The following is a 24,332-nucleotide window of genomic DNA, read 5'->3' on the forward strand; positions in this document are numbered from 1 at the left end:
TGATATTTTGGTGGCTATTTCATACTTGTAACTCTTAGCGGTTATGCTTCTAAAATTCCCCATCCCGTGCCATAGGTGTTTCTGCAAAGTGATGGCGTCTCCATCCCGCATCTGTGCACTTGGCATTTGAGAGCTAGTTGTAGGTCCATAAATGTAACCCTGTTCAGTTTCAACCTGTTAGATTCAGCTTTTCTTATCAGACTGTAATGGACTTTTTGGAAAATTCAACATATTCACTATGACTATGCTGAATATTCATATAAATATGAATATGACTGCTGAGAGGTCCGCATTCTGTCACCTGAAAATTGGATGAACCATCTTTACCCAAATCGTGGAGTAAAATATTGAAGAGGACAGTGCCAAATACTCTTTCCAGAGCCCTTCATCATGTCCTTCAAACAATGTGTATTATTCTTTATTTTGGCCACAAATGCATCATAAAGCCACTTGATCAATGCATGCTAGACATAGAAGCAGTGTCAGCCACCGTTGGTGTTGGACTGATCAGTTTTTCAAAAAAAGAAAATAAAGTTAGTCTGACATGACTTGTTTCTCATGAAGTGCCCTGTTCATTTTCTTCTTGAGGTATTCACAGGCGGTTTCCTAAATAGCTTGTTTTGTGATTTTGCCCAGAACCCACATCAAGCACATCTTACTATACAAATTGGAATATATCCTAAGAGATCATTGACTCTAACGTTGAGTGACTCTGTGGTCTAGAATGTTCTAAATAGTCAGTGGGTTGAGGTCATTTAGGCAACCAGAAGAATAAGTTCATAAATCAAAATGAAATTTTAATTGCCAAATGAATAAATGTTGTTGAACTTACCTGAATGTTTTTACTATTGGTCAGATTATTCATTTTAATAATCTTTTAAAAATATCAAGCCTTTCTAATGTTGGGGGGGAGGGAAGAGATTTAAGATGACCTTTCAAAGAAATAAAATAGACTTTAACAGTGACTATATTACTCTATCACCACTACCATGGAAACCAGCAGCAGCCTTCCTCCTCATTGTGCCATAAACCTTCCATAAATTAGGAATTTCTTCTTCAACATGGTTCTAGTTCAAAACATTCACTGGCGACAAAATATAATTCAAGGAGTCTGCCTGGCTCATGAATACAAAATGTTGCATTAAAAAATAGCCTATAAACATGCATGTCATTAAAGCATTTATTTGCTTTAGTTTCAGGTACATAAATTCCTGGCGTTTCTGCTTGAAAAGTCCTGACAGCTGAAACAGCAGGAATTCATGAACCAGTAAGTTATTCTTAGAAAAGCCATTCAGTGGAAAGTATATTAAATGGGCTCACATCTCGGCTCTGAATAAAAAGAGGACACCACTTGCCAAACTGTTACGGTTCCCAATTTCCCCTCGTAGTCACCAAGCTACTATTCTACAAAGAAGCAAGGGGACGCTACAGGATGAAGTTAAAATTCAGTAGCCTAAGTCTGAGACAGGGGACTTGGAGCTCCAGTTCTCTGGGAGATGCCAGCAAGGTGAAGCCCAGCAGGTGACTAGAGGCTCTTCCTTATTTAAAGTGTTGGGGTCTTGGGGCACCCGCGTGGCTCCATCGGTTGAGCGACCGACTTCAGCTCAGGTCGTGATCTCGCCGTCCGTGAGTTTGAGCCCCGCGTCGGGCTCTGTGCTGATGGCTCGGAGCCTGGAGCCTGTTTCCGATTCTGTGTCTCCCTCTCTCTGCCCCTCCCCCGTTCACGCTCTGTCTCTCTCTGTCTCAAAAATAAATAAACGTTAAAAAAATAAGTAAATAAAGTGTTGGGGTCTCAATTCATGTCAGGGAAGGCAGACAGGCTGCACACATCCAGTGAGTCATGCAGGTGGAAAGCACGGAGCCAAATGCACAATTTATAGACTGAGCCCATCTCTTCAAGATTGACAACATGTAGGTAAAATGCGCATGGCAATTTTGAATTCATTATATTTTTTAACGTTTATGTATTTATTTTGGGAGAGAGAGAGAGAGAGAGAGAAAGCACGTGCACAGGTGCACACGAGTGGGGGAGGGGCAGAAAGCCAGGGAGACAGAATCCCTAGCGGCCCCGCCCTGTCAGCCCAGAGCCCCACACAAGGCTCCATCTCCCGGATGGTGAGATCATGACCTGAGCTGAAGTCAAGAGTCAGACACTCAACCTACTGAGCCACCCAGGTGCCCCTTGCATTCATTATCTGGAATAAAATATAACTAACACTAGTTAGGTAGTAAATTTTATGTTTAAGAGGAACTTCAACCTACGTATATTATAGCATTGTATTATTTTTCTATTTTCACTTACTATTGTAACATAATTCATTACGTTCATTTTCATTACATCACTCCAAGGGCTTTGAAATGCCAAAACAGATATTAATCCGTACGGATTCATTCTATTCATAGCAGAACTTTAAAACCAAATGACAACGTATGCTGTAATGGGAAGCGTCTCCTCATAGACGTGGGGCGGGGCGGGGGGAGAGAAGGGGTGGAATGACACGAGGTCTCAATGGGTTTCCAGTTTACTTGGTGAGATTGAAATTGACGCTCTGTGTATCTTATGGATGTAATGCGTGTGCTGTAGTACCAACCTCTGCCACTTGGTGGAACACAGAGAAAATGACAATATCCGTTCAACACTTGGGTTTGAACTTGGGATGGATGGGTTTGCTGATAACTGGGAGCTGATATCGGCTTTACCTCGCTACCTTGAGGGCTGAGGGCTTCAATATCCTGGCACTCCTATAATGGCTTCATAATTCAAAGGCTGGGAAGCTTTGCTAGAGAATAGTTATAGTATAACAAAATTCAAAGTACAGCCAGCTGCCAAAGGAGCACGTGTTCTACTAATGGTTTTGCACTGAAGTCTCCTAACAATTAAGGAAGTGTTGTGTGAGATTTTAGGAACTGAACCAGATCAAAATAAGAGCTAGGGAAGCCATTCAAAACACTATGTAGTCATTAGTCACTATTATTAGTGTGGATATTTCCTGCTCCTAAATACCTTGAGAAAATACGGATTCAAGGCTAAACTCCCATTGTATCAGAAGCACAGGGAATGGAAATTATTTTACTTAGATACTCCCAACAGTGCTATTATTGAATCAATGCTATATTGGTAAATTGCTTCAGGGGGTAAGTAAATCGTGACCCTGTGAGCTGAAGTCGAGATACTAACCTCAGCTCCACTACGGATGCAGCTGTGACCTTGAGTACCTCACTAACTCCCTTTGTGCTTCCCGCTCAGCATCTCGCGATAGAAACAAATGAGACTTGCCCTCTCCTTTTTTCATGGGAATAGAATGAAGAGAAATGGGGAATCAAAGGTGGAACTCTGTGCTGAAAGAATAAAAAGCTCAGCAGTGAGACACGGGCCCGGGCCCATCTCACATGGGGAGCATCATCTGCAAGTCAGAATAAGAAAACCGCAACACAAGCCCACGTCCCTCCTCAAACTCGTCACCCGGGAGCTCAGCGGGGCAGACCAGAGACGCCCAAATCTCACTGCATGGTTGCCAGTGGGAGACAAGCGTTGGTTAGTTTCACAGCCATCTCGTGGGCGACACCACCACCACCCGACATAAGAGTAGGACTTGGGACTTCATAAGCCAGTTTCGCCAATTGTCTTTAGATGAATCAAGTGGAGACCATGTGCCACAACTCGATAAAGTACCTACACCCTAATCACATGGCTCTTCTGTCTCGTTCCCACCAGATTTCTTCAGCATAATTGTATTACGCACATATCACGGAGAGCATTTTTTGGATTACATAATCTGCAAATATTGTGAGTAACTTCTTTACAACTATGAGTACAATTTTAAGCAAAGATTAAAAGAGTAGAAATGGCACTTTTTAAAGGCTGGACTTGGCTATAGCAAAATGGGAGAAATAGGTTACCAGAAAGTACTTAGATGAGTTATTAACCTAACGGAATTATTACAAGATTCCTAGTTTTACCAGAAGACAGAAACAAAGGCTCTCCTGAACCTTGTCTTCTGAAGTTTGGGTCATTTCCACACTATTTTAGCATTTTTTTTCTAACCCTTGCTAACTTACCTATCTGTTTTCTTAAAATGCTAGTCTACTAAGGATGTGACCAAAAGTGACAGAAGCAAAAATCACCTACTCTTATACTCTTAACAGAATATAATATCCCAACACGTTATTTGTGGCCAGTTTGCTGGTCCTGGCCCCAGTGTCATACACACCAGGCTCGTGGTTATCTGTATCTTCTTATCCAGCTGAATGCTTTCAGAAACAGATGTCCCTACTCCATAATCATCATCAGCGGCTCATATTCTGATTATATGTGACTAAAATGAAGTATTGAGTTTGCCTAATTGACTCGCTCATGCTATTTATAGGTATCTCAGCCACAACTGTATTACAACTCTCAGACCCGGAGTATTCAAAGACTTACATCAGCTAACTTGGCTGTAAGTATCCTAGCTTTTCCTTCAGAAGATCGGATAGATCAGATAGACTATATATGCTTATAGTCTCCATCTATTTATGTATCTTGTTTATTACACTCATTTTTCTGATTGTCACATCATCTGGGGCACATTACCCAAGCAATTCAGATAATGGCATGCCAAATGGTAGTTGTGTGCAAAGGAACCTGTGCCGTGCTTTTTCCACGTGGCTTTCTGAGCCATGTGTCCATCCAGTGTTGATCTATTCCAGCATTTCTCAACCTCAGCTCTATTGGCATTTCATCTAGAGAAATCTTTGATGAAGGGGGTGTTCTCTCATACTTGGGGATGTTTAGCATTATCTGCGGTCTCTATCTCACTAGATGCCAGTGGTACTGGTTCCCAGAGGTGTGACAACCAAAGATGTCTCCAGACATTCATTTCAACGGACCTCTGTTGAAACCCACTGACCTAGAAAGTAAGCAAGTTAGGGACCTTTTAGAGTTCCAGAGCATTCATAGAAAAGTCCGAAGATATGGTAGCTTGTGGTGTTTCATCACTTTCCTGGCTGAGCCACCAGCTCCCTTCTGAGGAGTCTCACATCAGATATTTGTATTTTCGCCAGGAAAATGAACACTGGCCCGTTAGAAGGCTCGATGTTTCAGTCTGGCACTTCTGTAGGTCAGATTGGTCTGGTGGAAAAAGCCAGAACTTCAACTTTATCCAGATCCTGCATATGCTGTGGGCCTCTGTTAATGTTCCAGGCAACTTTCTTAATCTTCCTGGGCTGCTTTATTTCTCATCTGTAAACTAGAAGCACAGCTCCTTTTTAAGAGTGATGGCGTGAGGATTAAATCACAAGGCAGATATAAACTGCCACATGCAGAGCACCTGGCACATCGCAGGTGTCTAATGTCACTTCCTTCTCCAAATCCTACTCTCAGGAACCGCTGAGAGTAAGAGGAAATGGTACCTGGCTTCAAAGGCAACAGGAGGAAAGAAGGCATATTTCCCCCTTCGTCTATTTCTTTCTAGGAAAATACCGTATATGGTTAGAAATGGTTATTTGAATATATGAGTATTTTCACGCTCTCATCCTCAAAGCTCCTAATGAGCTGGTTGGAACAGACCTTATAAATGCATCATTTAAACACCACGAGACCAAAGACCCATTTGTGATTTCCTATGAATTTTTTTTCATCCACTCTTCATTCAGTCAATCAGTAGGTCAAAGCATTTGTGGAGCCTGTATTCAGCCAGTTAATAATTCAGCTTAAGCTGGATTCAGGTATCCAGAGGTGAAGGGTCTGTCTCTGGTCTTTAAGTCCAATGGGAGGCGGATGCAGCCAGAGAAAACAATCAGGACGAACCCCTCGTAAGGGCTGGGACAGGGGGTGGTGGAAATTTGGAGGAAAGAGCTAGGAAGGACTCTTAGGGAAGAGGACGGGGAGCCAAGTGTGGACGGGCAGGAAAGAGGAGAGCAGGTGTTGGGAGGCAGGATTGTCACGGGCTTTGTATTGTTTCCTGGTTTCATTTCACAGATGTCTCTAATGGTGGAAATATTTTTGATATGGTTTTTTTTTGGTTTTCAGAATTCTAGATGACAATCCAATAACCAGAATTTCCCAGCGGTTGTTTACTGGACTAAAGTCCTTGTTTTTCCTGTAAGTGTTCATCTACCCTTCAATACATCTGTCTATAAATTGCAGCGACATCTAACACTAGCTTGCAAAATGAGTTTTAAAAACCTCAAGCCCGTTAACATTTTTATTAGTCAAAACCTTTCCTGTACCTCCAGCCACAGCTACTGTTGTGACTTCCTAGCCTTGGCTCGTGGTATATTTTAAACCTACTGGTTGATTAATTTTCGATCTCCTTTACTTTCCTTTAATCTTAAGGCACGTTTTACTTGCAGTGGTTGACCAAAGATAGTATTCACTTTTATCTCCTAACTACATTTAAATCTATCAGAATCTCCTGGGAGTTCAGCTCCGACTACATTTTTAACAGAGGGAAATGTGCCTTTGCCCAGCAAGAGTCTCTAAACATTCCAAAACCTTTGTCCCACTGACAGAGCTGTTCTCATAATTACATTCTCACTGTTTATTAATACACTGAAATGATTTATCAGCAGGGGATTATTATGTTCCTTTATAGTTCATCGCATGGCATCATTATTTTTCCATTTGTCAAAAGGGACCACAATATCATAAATTAATCGTGCAACTTAACATGCTGATGGGTTGTTTTCTTTCCCCCAGTGCCCCCTGCGATCGCTTCTTAGATTTAATGCAGTTTCCAGTGTGGCCCCTTAATACTGTAAATGATTTGTGTTTCCCTTAAGAAAAAACTTTGGATGTAGGATGTGGAAATGATTACAAGTTTGAAGTTTACAAGGAAAATTACCATGAACTTCAAAATTATTACTCAATACATACTTTTGTTTGATCTCGTAAAATTAAAGCGCATAATATTTATTCCCAGGTTATATATCATACTTTTGCGCTCAGCCTCTTTGACATGTGCTTTCTTATCTGTGCTATACATATATCTAGAGACCATTTTGAAGAAGTAGTTATGTTTTTATTTTTTATCCTGCTATACTGATTGTAGCATGCAAGTTTCCAAATTGTGGAAACAGTAAAAGTGCTGTGCTTAAAGGGGCATATCCTTTTGTTTCTAACTAACATCTTCTTTGTGCAAAGGTCTATGGTTAATAACTACTTAGAGGCCCTTCCCAAACAGATGTGTGCCCAAATGCCTCAACTCAACTGGATGTGAGTATGCATTTAGGAGCTAATTTGTTCTTAAGGAAACCAGCCCTGAAGTTAATTCATGATTACATAAAAAGCCCATAAAAAAGCCCATCTTTCCAAAACTGAAATCTGATTATGTTATTTCCTGGTTTAAAAATCTTTTGAGGGGTGCCTGGGTGGCTCAGGTGATTAAACGTCCGACTTTGGCTCAGGTCATGATCTCACGGTTTGTGGGTTCGAGCCTCATGTCGGGCTCTGTGCTGACAGCCCAGAGCCTGGAGCCTGCTTCGGATTCTGTGTCTCCCTCTCTCTCTGCCCTTCCCCCGTTCATGTTTGTTCTCTCTCTCTCTCTCTCTTGCTCTCGCTCTCAAGAATAAATAAACGTTAAAAAAATTAATTAAATTAATTTAAAAAGAAAAATCTTTTGAGAATTCCCATGGGTGTGCAAGTTAACTTCAGACTTGCCCCTTGAGCACCCGAGACCCCCCATTTGTATCCCTTCCTCCATCTAGACTACTACCCGGCTCCTCCTATGTGCCTTCCTTCCAGATGCACCAAACTGCTATAATCAGTTCCCTGAGCACATATTGTTCCTTCAATTAGAAAAGTCTTTCTCCTTTATTCTTTCGGTCAACTCCAAAATTTCGGTTAACTCCAAAAGTCAGCGTAAACATCCACTCTAGGAAGCTCTCACACCAACCAATTACAGTGACTGCCTCTGTGACTCCTTTGTACCATGGACCGGCTTCCACCACGGCACCCATTCCCTACACACCTATCTCGGTTCTACTGTCACCATCTTGCCTGTCCCCCCCCCCCATTCTGTAAATTCTGTGAGGGCAGAGACCCACCTTGTGATGTATACCCCAGCGTTTGTACACCAACCAGCACATAATAACTGCTCAACAAACCTTTGTTAGGCCAAAGTGCTAAACCATGTCCACTCCTTGTTAGCTTTCAACCAATACTTGTTTAAAACGTCTACTTAAGTTAATTCATGGCTTCACCACCACTACTCACCCCTCCCTGTCACCTTCATCTTCAAGGTCTCCTGAGACAGGCAGTTTGGGCACCCACAGTGATTTCTTGCCCTGTAAAATGCTGGTTGTACTGTCCCGCAGAACTCTTCTCACTGTCAAACCAGGAGACTCGATACTCCTAGGATGATAAAATTATAGCACCTCAGCCTCTGGTCCTTTCTGAGCTAGCCTCACAATTACTTTCTACAACTCTTAGGGGTCCTTATGTTTATATGGACTTTTATTTATTTACATACCTGTTATCAAAGACTTCTAAAGCCATAGAGGTCTCATGTAAGTGTGCCATTCCTGAAGTGGAAATAATGATCTGAAAAACATGAGAATCATACTTGTTAAGAATAGGTGGGGGAAAAAAAAACACTTAGAAAAGACAAGAGCATAGCTGCACCATGGAAGCAAACAGGAAAGAGTGAAGGTAGCAGAAAAAGATCAGGGCCCGAGCCTGCCTCTCCTCCAATGAGCATCAGCAACCGGGAGGAGAGCAGGAACCAGCATCAGAGCCCCGGGTTCTGGTATAGTCGTGATGTGAGGCTCCCTCAAACACGAGGGGAAAAATAGACACCCAGTGAAAATATCATTAGTCAGATTGTCCCATCACACATGAGAAAGGGCCTTGAAACCAAGAGGACAGAACTGAGAGGTCAGACCCAAAAAAACCCTTACAGGAAGGAAAACCCATACCCTGGCCAGGCTCCCACTCCCTCACTTGCCATCGGCAGGGCGATCGCTCGCAAGTCCTTGCTGCTATACTTGTGAAGTGTGAAAAACACTTGTTCCCATCCCACCGAGCAATATTTGGGCTTTTAAGAGAGTACAGTGTTTACTACTTTAGCCACAGTATTTTCAGAGGGAAAAAAACTATCAAGTTCCTACCAGACCATCTGGATGGGTATAAAACAAGATTTAAAAGGAAATGACACACGACTGGCGATTTTAGTGTTAACGTGAGAAATGTTCACAGGCGGCAAAACAGCTATTGTCATATATGGGGAAGATTGTAAGAAGCGGACTATAAAAAGGGGTTAGGAGACTTGGCAGGAAAGTCTCCTCTTCCTCATTCCTCGGCACCGGGGGGAAGCCGTAATGTCAGAGGGCTCCTGGGAGGGTCCCTGATCACGTAGGATGCCGCTGTCACAAAGGATCGCCGGCAGAATGTCACAGCTCCCGCGCTCCTCAAACAACACGAGGCCTTGTTAGGACCTCAGTCCTTTTGTTTTGTTTTGTTTTCCTTTTTTTGCAACGACGTGGATGGAGCTAGAGGGTATGATGCTGAGTGAAATAAGTCAGAGAAAGACACATACGATACGATCTCACTCATATGTGGGATTTAAGACACAAAACAAATGAGCAAAGAAAAAAAAAAACAAGAGAGAGCGACAAGAAACAGACTCTTACCTACAGGGACCAAACTGATGGTTACCAGAAAGGCGGGTGGGGGGAGGGGTTAAATAGGCCAAGAGGACCAATTGGGGGGGGGGAACTTTGTGATGAGCACCAGGTGTTGTACGGGAGCCCTGAAGCACCTGAAATGTTGCACACCTGAAACTAATATAACACTGTATGTTAACTATACTCGGATGAAAAGGCCTCAGCCCTAGAGTAGCAACGGGACGGAGTCCAAGAGTCTGCATTTCTCAGCAGTTCCCAGGTGACGCTGAGGGCTGTCCCAGCCACCTTGGAGCAGCGCTAACACTCAGCATCGGGGTCTCAGAGGCAGAGCAGAAAGAGCGGTTGCGGTCATCGGGCAGAGGGATACAGATGCCGGACTCTGGGATTTAGTATCTGGAAGATGATTGTGCCTGAGTGTCTCCTTAATCCAAAATAGAGACAAAAGTATCTACCTGCGGCCAGGGGAAAGTGAGAGTGGAAGGATCTATGACGCATGGTTTAGTGTCCAGACTTTAGACAGAGAGACATCTGAGTGAGAAGGTCAATTCTACTGCTTACCAGCTGCGCGGCCAGAAATTAAGTGAATTCCCAACGGCCTCACTTTCCTTATATGTCGGGGGGAGGGATAATACCAATTTAGCAAGAGCGCGATTATGCACTCAGAACAATATCTGACACCATAAAAGTCTAGTAAATGTAGTTGCCGCTATTATGGTGGCAATATTATAATTAATAGCATGGTATCCGGCACAGAGAGAAACACTCACTAAATGTTGAGCTGCCCTTTTCCTCAATTTTATTAAGCTCTAACATTAATTGGAAGGGGAAAAGAAGCACAATATTAATTATATTAACCTTGTAATAATTGGGAAGAAAGCATAAACACTGAAATGAAGTAAAGAATAAAGTTCAGGGACGCCTGGGTGGCTCAGTCGGTTAAGTGTCTGACGTCAGCTCAGGTCACGATCTCGTAGTTCATGGGTTCGGGCCCCACGTCGGGCTCCATGCTGATAGCTCAGAGCCTGGAGCCTGCTTCGGATGCTGTGTCTTCCTCTCTCTCTCTGCCCCTCCTCCACTCATGCTCTGTCGCTCTCCGTCTCTCAAAAATGAATAACCGTTAAAAAAAATTTCTGTAAATAAAGTTCAGAACTGTTATGGCCACGAAAAGCGCCTCCAGACATGTGATTCGTGCAAAAACATTAAACATATCTTTCCCCCGTGCATTTTAGGGATTTGGAAGGCAATGGAATAAAATGTCTTACGAATTCCACCTTTCTGTCATGCAATTCACTCACAGTGCTGTAAGTATACAATGAAAATTAGTGAACAAGGGGAAACTTGATAGATTTGCAAGTCAAAAGAAAACACTGACAAGGAATTTTAAAATAGTCTTTTATTTACAGCCTCGGTCTGGAACTACACTCCTAGAAAACATACCCACGGGTTGATGGATTTTGACGGTGGGCCTAGCCTTCAGTTGAGCTGCCCAGCAGCTAGGTCTCCAGCTGTCCCCCTTCTTGCTGAGGGCAATTGTTATTTCACTGCATCCTCTCAGCTGAGCCGAGCTGGTGTCTAACCCCGTGATAACCAAGGAAATGAGATCATGTGTGAGAAAATGCTTAGCTCTACAATAATGAGTGCTTACTGCCAGGGGCACTTATCCCTTGATGTCTGTCGCTCTCTCTAAAGAAAAAAAAAATGATAATTTTACTCTTTAAGGAAGAATATCTAGTGTATTCTGATCTGCCAAAGATTCTGATTGGTGATTGGGATTGCTGATTGTGTTTTTTTTTTTTTATTGGGCGGGGGCGTTGCCCATGGGTTGGTTACGCCACATTTGCACTGGTGAAAAAAACACAAGAATTTTGCTTTCGTTTTAACCAATAGTTTTCCACGTGTAGTAAGCAGTTAGTAATGTCTGGTGGTGGCACAGGTGGTTGGAAAAGAAAAATTGGAGTATATTCATTTGTAGTAGTCTAACCACTGTTTTTTTTTTTTTCACCAAACTAAGAGACGAGGTTATTGCCAGGCTACATATTTATCAGTCAGATTACAGACCAGCATATTGAATGAGAAAAGAGGGGCTATCCCACTCAGAAGATGCAAATAGTTGACTTTTTTTCTCGTGGGTAATGAGAGAAAACACTGGTAAACTCAACAAATTACCTTGACACTTTCTATTTTACAGCCCCGTGTAGCTTTTGAATCACTGTCATACTCACGAGCTCTCCTCTGTAGGGCAGGTAGCTGCCAACCCCCTCTTTTTACCGTAGGTCTTGAAGAATTCCATTTCTAGACAAAGGAAATGTAAAACCAGTGCCCTCACCACCACCACATTTAAAATCCATCTGTGGCCCCATGGGTTCAAACTCTGTTCTTTCTGGCCTTCTCCTAAGGAATATGCCTTACACAAGGCAAACCCCGCTCTAAGTATTAACGGGGTCGAAATCTGACATTACATGTGTGTTGGGAAGTAAACACTTTCTGAAGCCATCAGAATGGAAACCAAATGCAGCCTTAGAGACCACACTCAGCCCCTCACATTACCTATGGCTAGCGTTTCCTGGAGAGAACACGTAGATATCCTCGGCGAGAAACTCCTGCCTTGTGCTCCACACCAGATCACGCCTCACTTTGAGACTTCACAGGAGGCCTTGAGAAATCACACGCGGATCACTGGCATCTCCCAATGAGGACTGATTCTTACCGCAGACACAAACCAACAGTGCTGACTCTCACCATGTCTTACAGGTTTCTGCCTAGAAATCAAATTGATTTTGTTCCAGAGAAGACATTTTCTTCATTAAAAAATTTAGGAGAACTGTAAGTAGCATTGTCTACTAGGAAAATAGGATTGCTTCTTCCAAGATTATAAATTTAAATGACTAGTGAGGCTTCTTTTTCACTAGTGGCAATCAAATCCTGCAGACTCCCGGATATTCCAAATCAATTAAGAAAACCAACATTATCCTAAAGCCAAAAGCAAATTAAAATTAAACAGTGGGCTTAATACGGATTTAGCCTACGCTAATTTCTCTGGGTGATTTCGTGTGTGTGTGTGTGTGTGTGTGTGTGTGTGTGTGTGTTTTGGAGCAAATGGGCTTTCTGTAACTCCTTAAACTCAAGGATCATTATCTCTAATGGCTGGCATATAGTTAACTCTCAGTAAATGCTTGCTGAATGAATGACTGCAATAATATTAATCATGACTGAACAAAGGAACAAAGATGCTTATTATCCCTTGAGAAATTATGACTTCTAGAGCAGATGAAACAAATACTAATGTCTAGAATGATCAGGCTTATTGAAAAATGTGCAGAGAGATCATGGAGCTTTTTCTGTTCAAATATATGTTTTGTAGAGCTAAAACTTTTAAAAGCATCTGCCTTGCGATTAATTCACTGCTACCCACATAATTGTGTGTCATTGGAAGTTAAAACTCAGTCTGTTACATTATAATTAGTGGTGATTAGGATACAGAACTCCTCCTCCTGATCTGAAGCCTAAAAAATGGAAATGAATTTCTTAATCTCTCCCCCCTTCTTTATACCTTGCTTTGAAATACAGAAAGGCCTGGGGAAAATAACTCAGTAAGAGTCACTTGAAAACGAATTCATGAATAATTAAGATAATTCAATCTCATGTATAAGTATCACAAACCAAACGCGTATATATTTACTAAGTGCCTAGTATGTGAAAGACACGGATTAGAACTACAAATATTGTCATTCTATGGCACAAAGTGAAAGGCAGCTCCCTTAGAATTGCTCATTCTTCCTCATGAGGCTTTAGGGGTTTGCTAGGGATTTGGGTTACAGGGTGGGGCAGGTGAACAGCCCAGGACGAACAGGAGTGATGTTTTCGGTACAAACTTAAGGAGATGGTGGTACGGAGTTCGTATTTTGAAAACTATTCAAATCCTCCTTTTATCCTACACTTTGGCAGAGCTCCACACACCCCGGCCCCTCAAAAGAGCCATTAGCTTGCTTTGTGAAAGACCACCAATAATTCATTCCAATCCACTAGTCCCCAGTAAGTGGAAAGAAATTCAGAAGTTTACAGAATTAACTTGAACAAGGTATTTTTAACTCCTCAGTTTACAACAGCGTTAGATAATTTTCCTGAGCCATTGTGACCACAAACGCTGCCTGGAGAGGAATCAAACAGACTTAGGGGAGGCCACTAAAGCCCTTTCCCCTACGAGACTGTACTTTGTTTTTCAACGTGACCCTTAGCAGGATGTTTTCTAGCTGTACAAGACATCATCGTCTCGCTGTGTGGTCACGCTCTCGCTGACCCATGTGTGCCTGTGGCTGTCCTTCTGCGCTACAACCCTGGGGTTCTCTGCTCACTTACAGCTCCTCAGATCAGAATTTTCCAGCTGGCGGGATGTCTACACTTGGGTATCAGGACAGCTCCTCAAAAGCATCCTTTTACTCCTTGACTTTCCATGCTTCTGACAGAACTGTCTTCCCATAATGCAGAGCATAGTTTGCCCCTGTCCTTCTCCATATTCTCACTCCTTGTTGCTAGCTCTCAATGTTAATGTTCAGAAGAATCACAAGGGATACTGGCTTTAAATGCACGTTACCAAGCTCCCCCCACTCAGAGATTATGAAGTGTTAGTCCTGCTGGAGTGGGCACCAAGATAGTTCTTTGAGTGGGCACCCAGGATTTATAAGCATCTTCCTTGGTTCTGATGCCTGGGCTATGCTCTGGGAAGTACCACCTTGGAATCTGTTCAGGGCCCTTCCATTTTGTCTCCGTGCTTATTTCCAGGCTCACTTCTCCTACATCTCCCCATACTTTCCATCCTTCACCCACGCTGGGCTATTTACCAACTAGAGAGGATGTCATCGAATTCCAAGTTTCTGTTTCTCTGAGCCTGGTTAACCCTCACCTGAAAAGCTGTTCTTCTATTCCGCCTATGAAAATCATAAAGCTTTGTTTACACATTTCCTAATTTCCAACTCGTTCCTCTGTTTTCTTTTGTCAGTAGGTCTGTAATAGCACCTGCTTCATTCCGTCCTTGTTTTATAATCTAGTTGCTTATTCTAATTGTAAGCTTCTTTAGAAAGATATCTAAGTCTTAAGTTATTTGTAGCTCCCACCTATCCAACCATCAACAGCTCCAAAGCATCAAAAATAGATAAAATCTTTTGTTTGACTCTTAAGCAATTGAATGTCTGTTTCACTTCTCAATACCTTCCCTGGTTCAGAAGCATATTTTGGACTCTTAAAGATTCCTGATTCCTTCTGATCCTAGATAATCCTTTTCTACATTCTCTAGAAACACTTTGCCATGATTCTTCATGGATTGGACGGTACTGTGATACTTTGTTCTAAAATTTTAATTCCCTTAAAAAATAGTACTATAACAAAATAGATTTAAAATGCATGAACTTACCCATTCAAGACTATCTGGGAAGATAATATGTGGCCAATACCGTCTTAGTTGGAATGCAAAGTAAGTAAAGGCAAAGGTCTTGGCCTCAGAAAGCTTCTGATAGAGTTGGATGAATAAGATATCACATACTTGAACCCAGGAGGAATCACAAAAACAAATGAATGATCGAAGTGTACAAAGAGTACCTGAAACAGAGGAAATTAATCAAAGTAGATATTGAAGCCAGGTTGGGAATGTGTTGGAGAGCGACTGAGAGGAAATTCCAGACAGGAACTGGATGAGCAAAATGTCACACGTCTGAAATGATGGAAAACATATCCATTTGGCTGACTCACACAGCCCTGTTCTGTAACAAGTTATCAGGATGGTTAAATTGGATCCTATTTTCTGTTACGTCAAATGGGATGGTGATAATTGTGAAGAGTAATATCCATGTCATTTATTTCCAATGTAATTGCTTTGGGTTTTCGCTGTCATCAACAGGGACCTGTCTAGCAATATGATAATGGAGCTACCAGCCCACCTTTTTCAAGACCTGAAGCTTCTACAGAAACTGTAAGTTCTTCTTCCCACCCACCATCATCAGATTTAAATGGCAACATCTTGAGCTTCCAAAATAATAACATCCTGATGCTTCTTTCCTTCCTCTTTCTAATGGTACAAAAGGAATCTGTCGTCCAATCCTCTTTTGTATCTCCACAAGAACCAGTTTGAAAGTCTTAAACAGCTTCAGTCTCTGTAAGTGAAATATAACGGTATATTGATTATCATTTGAGTGGATATAATTTACTTAGAACCACGTTTATTTTTAAATGGGTACTTTATGCAGAGAGCTCTTAATCTGAGCCCATGCCATCAGACAATTGTGAATATCATTGTTACCATCACGTATGTGCTGAAATGACAACAAAGCCACCTGTTTTACCATTTAATCTGTTGCAAAGACCATTTCTGTGTCCGAAGCTACATGTACCGGGTTTGTATGGAAAAATCTCATCCTACAATTTTCCCGAAGAATTACATTTTCAGTAGGCTGGTTACTGAACTGTTGGTAAAAAGCAAATTATATAAGACTTGCCTGCTTTTTCCTTTCCCATTTGCTACGACAGTCTACTTGACATTGGTCTACAGTGCATGCTTTTTCTATTTCTACCAGTAAAGAAAAAAATATCCTAGCAACATGAACATTCAGACACTTAATGTTGCTTTGTATTTTAAAATTTCAAACATATTAGTGTCAAGAACTCTGCCAGTTCTCCTTTGAACTTCCTCATCCCTTTTCTATGAACAGCCATTGTTGGTTCAAATTTGTTTTTACACAGAGAACATATGCATTACCTGATCTCAGCCTAAAGCCTTTGCACATTTAATTCTAAAGTCTAATTCTTAATATCACTTTTTCTTCTTGCTAAATAATTTTCTTTTGGCAATTAATGCCAGATTTAGGTTCTCTTTCAACATGCTCTCTCTCATTAGTAAGCATCCACCGATGAAAAAAGACTTTCCTCATTTTGTTTGAAGATTCATTGACATGTTGATTCCACAAACATTTGCCAGCCATCAGCTTACCTGTAGCGCTGTCTTAGGCATCCAAGATATAATGACCTCTGCCCTTTTGGAAACTATCGGCTATGAACCAAATGATCAAATAATCCATGTAGAGCTAAAACTGCGGTAAGTCCAGGAGAAAGCCAGAGAGAAAAGAAAGAAGAGGGAAACAAACCCTCTAAAAAGGACTCGAGTTTCCTGCAGCACGGGGCCCTGTGATGATTCTGGAGTATAATTGTTCCGCTAGGTTTCATTTCTGACTGCCAAAGAAAAGGCAGTGCTATGAAGGAGTCAACGGACAAGGAAACCTCAGAACCATGTCAAGAAATCCCTCCTCAGATCAAGCAAAAAGAAACTGAGTGAGAATCAGACAGCTTTCGAAAATAACCATGAAAAGTAAGAGGCTTCTGTCTTTTTAGATTTTCCTCTCTCCATCTGTTTCCTGAGAACATGGCAGGTTCCCTTAATTCATGCCACCCTAAAGAGTCTTCAAAGAATCCGTATTTGAAGAAGCTTCTGGATAAGTGAGGAGTATAGGAGTTCCCACTGCAGCCCTCTGAGGACATCTCATGGGGTCTGGGAAGGAAAGGCATTATACTTCCCACTACTATCTTAGGAACGCTTGTTCAGAGTTGGAGCCCTGCTTACCGCTTCCCTGGTTTTCCACCCAAAAGACCCATAGGCCTGGAAGAAACAACTGCATTTGAATCCAGGCCCCCACAAAAGTCACTTCAGTGATTGGAACTACCAGCTCCTGTCAAACCCTCCACAACTCGCATGTCGTGGTCCATAAAACCAAACTGTGCAGCCAATTTCATGATCACACTAATCACCACTGCCATTTTTAAATCAAAGAAACGCATGAAAATGTCTTATTAGAATTAATTCTGCACTTCAAGTGACAAAATCAGCTCCAACTTACAGAAGGCATAAATAGAAATAGCAATCTTCTAAGAGAGTTTACTCTAAAATTTCCATCCTGATTTGAACTGGTAACAAGACTTTGAAGCATGGCATTTAGGATAGGACGAAATGCGATTATTAAAAAGTTAAGCCCTAAAAACATGAAACCTATTGTGCATGTTTTCCAGAGACCTGGAAAGGATAGAGATTCCAAATATAAATACGCGGATGTTTCAACCCATGACGAATCTTTCTCACATGTATGTATGTATGAAAGAGTGGAGAAGTAAGCATGGTGAAATCTTGCCAATGTTCTAGTGTAAACTGTCTAATGTATCACTGCAATGTGTTTGTATGCAAGAAAAGTCTTTTTATTGAGAACTTTTTAATTTTGTCACCTTTGGTCCCTGTCAAATAGAGTTCAATATTATGATGTGCCGACATGAATGACACTTCTCCCTGGAAACACGCTGTTTATCCAATTGAGGTCCAATAAGAGATCAGGGTACCAGAATGCCACACATTACACAAGATGAAGCCACTGGCTAAATGGTACTCAGGAGACCTGGAAACATTAATGCACCTCACATGAATGAGCAGTCGGCTGCTCTAAGATTTGAGCCCTTAGGAAGAAAGGTGCTATATAAATTCCAGGTGTTGTTACTGTTACTAAGTGCACTACAAAATGGAGGTAATTAATCTTTATAGTAGTTTTTGATAAGTCACTTTAATATATTTGGCTAAAGTGCACTGTGTAAGTTGTGTTAATATATGTGTTTATGACATGATCATTTCTTTACCAGCTGTATAATCTCTGTGTTCATGATTTCAAAAATTAACCCTTGTTATCCACAACAGTAGGGAGGATTCGATGTAAGATTACAAGTTGGGTGCAGCAAATGGATGGAATGGTTGGTGTGAAAGTGCTCTTTTGGGAGAACAACATGTTTATGTCTCTGCAGTAGGTGTGACTACTAAAAGACAAATATTTGATGTGTATCCACATGGCTTTCCTAATTTCCCTTTCTGTGGCACCAGTAGATACACATTTAACGAGGCGATTATTTTCTTGTCGCAGGCAGAATGTGAGGTCCTTTTAGAACAGAGAAATTCACCCTTAATAGAACATGATGGAGAAGGTGCTGCTTAAGCTATGAACTTCGGGTTGAGGTCAAGAAGGGCCCAACAATGAACAGAAAATGTATTAAGTTAGTTGCTTCTCTACTGAGTGATCTATTCTTCTTTCACCTTCCTCGTCCACCATTTATTGAAACACGTCCACCTCATAGCCCCCAACACTTTCTGCCAGCCAGTGCCTTGGTCACAGCAGGAGGAGAGATTGAATGACCAAGACCCTAGCTGGCTCTATCTGAAGGCAGCAGACATGATGGAATCTCCTTTAAGAATCTCCTTTAAGACTAAGAGGTCAAGCCAGGTGTGTGCCAGGGACTCCAGGCAGGGAGAAGATAAAAAGAGAATTTATACATCAAGCTCCTTGAATCGGATAGATGATGTCAGGAAGCTAGGCTGTGAGCTACTTGGGGGCAGTGATTGTCCCCTATTTCTCTACCTGACAAGCCCAGCACTGAATTATCCATCATTCACTTGCTCATCTAGGAAGTGGCTAGAGGAGGGCTTCCCATGTGTCAGGCCCTGTTCTAGATCTGAGAACACAGGGATGAACAGCAGAGAGAAGTGTCTGCCTCACGGAGCTTCCGTTTAGCTTTGGGACCCAGAAAGCGAACAAATAGTTAACACAAACTGTGAAGAAAAGCAGAGCAAGATGGAGGGTCAGAGGGAGGATGTAGATGGTTCACGTAGAAGTCAGAGAGCTGGGACATCTGAGCAGACCAGAATGAAGGGAGGGAGCAGGCCTGGCGATATCTGGGGGAAGAATCTTCCAGGCAGGGGGAACAGCAAAAGCACTGCAGTGATAAGGGGGTGAGCCTGGCTTGTTTGAGTTTGGGAAGAAAGACAGGGTGCCCGGGTGGAACTAGCAATGAAGGGAAGGAGGTGAGTGGATCCGGGCATCCAGTCTTGAGGGGCCTTGAGGCCGCGGCAAAGGAAAGCTTCCTTTAACTCTGTAGTCTCAAAACTGAATGGAGAGATGGTTAAAAAAAAAAAAAAAAAAAAAGGCTCAGACAAAGAGAAATGAACTAAAAGAAGTTGTAAGGGGGGAAAAAAGTCTAAATACACAGGTTTAGGGAGCAGCAGTAAGCCAAGTGACCTCCCAATTCAATCACGTGAAGCTTCCACACACCTAGGTCACAAATACCTTGATCACAAACAAGCCTGTATTTTTCTCTAGAAACTGCTTAAGCCCTTTCAGGCTCTGGTGAGAAATCTGCTTCCTCTCCTAGCTCCCGTGAGTCTGAGGTTTCCGAGTCTCAGAGACTCTCCCTTCCTGCCAGTGTCAGGGGAAAGGAGGCTGGGTAAGTGAGTGTACTTAAACTGAGTACCAGGCAGGAATGCATTCGGCGAGGTCCTTTACATCCCCGACCCAAGCCCCTGAATGTTTGCTACAGATCAATGTAACAATGACAATTTGCTTTTTACCATACCCTAGAGAATAATCCAGGAAATTAGGAAGAAATAGAGTCCTGGAGACTTCACATTCTCATGTCCTCACCCGACACATCTCGGTCAAGCCACAGAATTTCTATGCCCTTTAGGCTCTTTGTCTTTCCAAGAAGAACACTGCCCAGAGTAACGTAATATGTAATGAGGAAACACTCTAATTGCATAATCATTACTAAACAAAGATAAACACACCTAGTGAAGTTGCCTCCCTGAGAGAGCAGCAGCTCTGCTAGGATGGCAACTGTAGTTTCTCTGTCATTGCTGTAAAGTGACTCTTTTTTTCCCTTTGAATTTAGTTATTTCAAAAACTTTCGATACTGCTCCTATGCTCCCCATGTCCGCATATGTATGCCCTTGACTGACGGCATTTCTTCATTTGAGGACCTCTTGGCTAACAATATCCTCAGAATATTTGTCTGGGTTATAGCTTTCATAACCTGCTTTGGAAATCTTTTTGTCATTGGCATGAGATCTTTCATTAAAGCTGAAAATACGACCCACGCTACGTCCATCAAAATCCTTTGTTGTAAGTATGTTTCCTACCTAAATGGATTTAGGATGTCTTCTGTGACCTGAGCACTAGATACATACTGGCCTTCAACAAAGGCACTTAGTACGGATTGGATGAGCTAGGCATTTTTTTTCTCTAAGTATGAACTACTGTTCTCTTTGGCTTTCTGTTTTAGATTGCATGAGTTTGCAGTGATCCAGCATTCACCGCTGGGGGTTATATCTTGGAAATGGGGTAACAGGGAGCTAATGAATCAACAGGAAGATTATGGAGGGCAGGTTGTGGGTTACAAACTAAGCTCAGTTTGCCTTCAATTACAACAGCACCCATGCTCCTCGAGCCCAGAAAATTATTCTCTCTGTTAACTAGGCGAGTAATACTTATCTACTGTTTGAAAACTAGCTTCCCCCACAAAACTTAGCCCCTCACACACACCACCATTTTTAAAAATTATAAAACAAAGACCCAGTAGAGTATTTTAGAATTGGACATTTTTTGTGAAGTCCATTGGCTTTTAGAGACTGCTGTAGTGTAGGTGTTTTTATTAGTTCATTTAATACAGGATGAAGGAAGTAGACCCAGTTAGGAAACCGAAACTGAAATGTTGGGAACTATCAACATACAATGTATTGATTCCTTAACAGGTGCAGATTGCCTGATGGGTGTTTATTTGTTCTTCATTGGCTTTTTTGATATAAAATACCGTGGGCAGTATCAGAAGTATGCGTTACTGTGGATGGAGAGTTTACAGTGCCGCCTCATGGGGTTCCTGGCCATGCTGTCCACCGAAGTCTCCGTCCTGCTGCTGACGTACTTGACTTTGGAGAAGTTTCTGGTCATTGTCTTTCCCTTCAGTAATATTCGTCCTGGAAAATGGCAGACCTCGGTCATCCTCATTTGCATCTGGATTATGGGATTTTTAATAGCTGTGATTCCGTTTTGGAATGAGGATTATTTTGGAAACTTTTATGGAAAAAATGGCGTGTGTTTCCCACTTTATTATGACCAAACAGAAGATATCGGAAGCAAAGGTTATTCTCTTGGAATTTTCCTAGGTAAATTATATTTTTCACTTTCTGGGCCAACATAATTTTGATAGAAATATCATATATTTCATCAACAGTGTTTTTGTCCTTTTCAGAAAGTAAATGAATATACTCAAGACTGTGTCCTTTTTTAAAGAAAAATTCTTACTGAGTATAGTTTTTATTAAACTTTTTATACAGAGATTTAGTATGGGAAACAAAAACATACTGTCAGGATCTCTGGATGATTTTTTATTATCTGTAAGACCCTTTGATTTTCACATTGTGACTATGAGCTGGAGGAAGTCTAGGTTAGTACCTTGACCTGTGACCCCATCAAGTTATCTGAACTCATTTTTTTTTTTACAATCTAGATATGAGTTAAGTAAATAATAATAATAAAATTCTGGAAACTCACTGACAGGAGATTATTGGAATGGAAATACCAAGAAGGTTTATTGCCTTTGGTAAATGCAGCTCTAAAATCAAAACTGGAAGAGTGCTTAATAAAACTGCTTTCAGTTTTTCTTAATTCCCTCTAATTTTTAAGAAAAGAAGATCTTACCTTCTCTGGAACAAAAGTTAATGAGAAGTGGAGCTCTTTAAGGTTAAAAAAAAAAAACATTTGTTTTTGTCTAATAGGTATCCCTGCTGTTTAAAATTAAGACGATTTCCATATCATTTCTTTAGAGCAGTGTTCTCATCTTAATTCCCCCTTCTCATCTTTTCCCCTAAGTGGTCGATAAGCTCTATCATCCTTTCTTTCTCATCAAATGTTTTTTTCATCAAAATATACCACTGCTTTCTATTTCTTCCAGTCTCTACCTACCATCACCTTCATGTGAAACCTCACTACCTCAACCCTGAAGGGCTTATACATAAGGGCTTATTACATACATTAGCCCTTACTAGTCTTTGGCCTCAGGGGCTTTCTCTCTTCTATTAACCTGTTCACTCCCTGAGTATCAAAAAGGCCTCAGCTCTGAGACCTTCAATGACTCCCTGCTACTGCCAAGGTCAAGTGTACATTAGTCACTTAAGATACTTCACAAAATCACTCTAACCACCGGTCCAGCTCTTCTTCATGGATTCCTTTTCTTCTTCTGAGAAATATACCTTCTTAGCACCATTTTAATAATACTCTTCGCATACGACCCCGTTCTACAGCTATTTTTTCATGGACGTTGTAAGCTGTTCCTAGCATAGATACACTTCATAGAGACCCCTCCTAACACACACACGCATTCCGCTCCATTCCATTCACTGATTCATCAATGATTTATTAAGCACCTGCTATAGGCCAGGCACTCTTTTGGACACTGGAGACACAACAGATCAGCCCTCACAGACCTACCACCAGAAAGGAGGATGAAGACAAGTAAACACATTCTTATGTCACAAACTGACAAATGCCACGAAGGAGGAGAACTGGATGTTCTAGGAGGCCCCAAATCTGAGCACCGGGGAAAGCTTTCCAGTAGGAATGAATCCAAATCCTTAGGCCCAAAGGATAAGGAAGGATTAACCAAGTGAAGTCTATTCCAGGAAAAAACATAGTGGAGGTAGAACTCCAAAGCCAGGGAACAGGCCCAGATGAAAGGCCAAGAAGTTAGGTGTAGCTGGATCTTATAGTTAAGGAGAGTGGGGTAAGATAGCACCTGTGATGTATTCCAGGTAGATCAAGAGACGCACACGCATACACACACACACACACACACACACACACTCATCATCATCATCACCTATATACACTTGGCTTACCTGTGAGAAGAGTGCTAGAGCCTTTTTTTCTCTTTAAAGAATATACAAATACACAGTTTTGAAATCAATTCTTTATTTTAGAATGGAATAAGATTTAGAGAGACGTTGCAAGGACAGTAGCTTCCATTTACCCCTCACCTGGTCTCCCCTATTGCTAACATCTCACATCCCTATGGTGCTTTCAGAACACACGATTTTAATCCTTCCTGTAAGTCTGTTTTCACAATTTGTATTATAGGATCATCGTTAAAAGTCATTACCTGTTATTCTTAACTAAAGTTTCTGACAAGAGGCCTAAGATAAACCAATTTTATAAAATTCTATTGAATGGCTTTGTTATGAGATTCTATGGAATGTGAAATGTTTTGGATGAAAACAACAGAACACTGGGAATTTATACAATTCTCCCCTAGACTTCACCCATCTTACACATAGTCTAGATTCAGATGAACATTTTTTAAACAACTTCGAAATCGTATGCATGTTTTATGCTCACAGTGAGGAATGTGATAATTACTCTTAGTATTTTTATTCCAACAAGAATATAACAAAGTGACTAAGAAGTCAGCATTATAAGATAGTGATGTTAAGTGAGAAGTTGACCCTATAGTGAGAATATATTTGACCCTAAAAAATCATTCGTACAGTTGATTTTTTTTTATTTTTTCTTCTCTTTTTTCTTCTAAAACAAGCCTAAAGGGTTCTGAATTTTAGTTTAAATTACTGTAAGCTCTCTGGAAAAAAAAAAAACCCAAAAATGCATTCTTGTTCTATGTAATATTTTTACTTAAGACCAAAAACCATGGGAGATAATGTTTTTGAGGCTATTATCTCCTTGATACTCCAAGTCATCTTGTTCCTATTTATAAGATAAAGAAATGGGGTCATGTTTATTTTTTGAGATAATCAGATGATTACAATAATCCCTTCAGATCTGAATGTGCGGGGACTGAAAAATGAGAATAGCTTTATTCTGGCTTTCAAAAAGCTAAAA

The 24,332-nt window shown here is 41.3% G+C and overlaps 1 protein-coding gene across 1 annotated transcript in view; it reads left to right on the plus strand.

Moving 5' to 3' along the window:
• The window catches only part of RXFP2 (relaxin family peptide receptor 2), a 59,030-nt gene that overhangs the window by 29,472 nt on the left and 5,226 nt on the right, over window positions 1-24,332 (plus strand). Inside the window, exons 7-17 of the mRNA XM_047074690.1 lie at window positions 3,716-3,787; window positions 4,368-4,439; window positions 6,011-6,082; window positions 7,124-7,195; window positions 10,833-10,904; window positions 12,355-12,426; window positions 15,494-15,565; window positions 15,677-15,748; window positions 17,650-17,721; window positions 20,338-20,567; window positions 21,197-21,607. Of these exons, the coding sequence (XP_046930646.1) occupies window positions 3,716-3,787; window positions 4,368-4,439; window positions 6,011-6,082; window positions 7,124-7,195; window positions 10,833-10,904; window positions 12,355-12,426; window positions 15,494-15,565; window positions 15,677-15,748; window positions 17,650-17,721; window positions 20,338-20,567; window positions 21,197-21,607 (1,289 nt within the window). The remainder of the gene's footprint in view (window positions 1-3,715; window positions 3,788-4,367; window positions 4,440-6,010; window positions 6,083-7,123; window positions 7,196-10,832; window positions 10,905-12,354; window positions 12,427-15,493; window positions 15,566-15,676; window positions 15,749-17,649; window positions 17,722-20,337; window positions 20,568-21,196; window positions 21,608-24,332) is intronic.

This window comes from Lynx rufus, unplaced genomic scaffold (assembly GCF_022079265.1).
Source record: "Lynx rufus isolate CCGP_SWC_20201006 ecotype Redwood Valley unplaced genomic scaffold, mLynRuf1.p SCAF_1, whole genome shotgun sequence".
Lineage (NCBI taxonomy): Eukaryota > Metazoa > Chordata > Mammalia > Carnivora > Felidae > Lynx > Lynx rufus.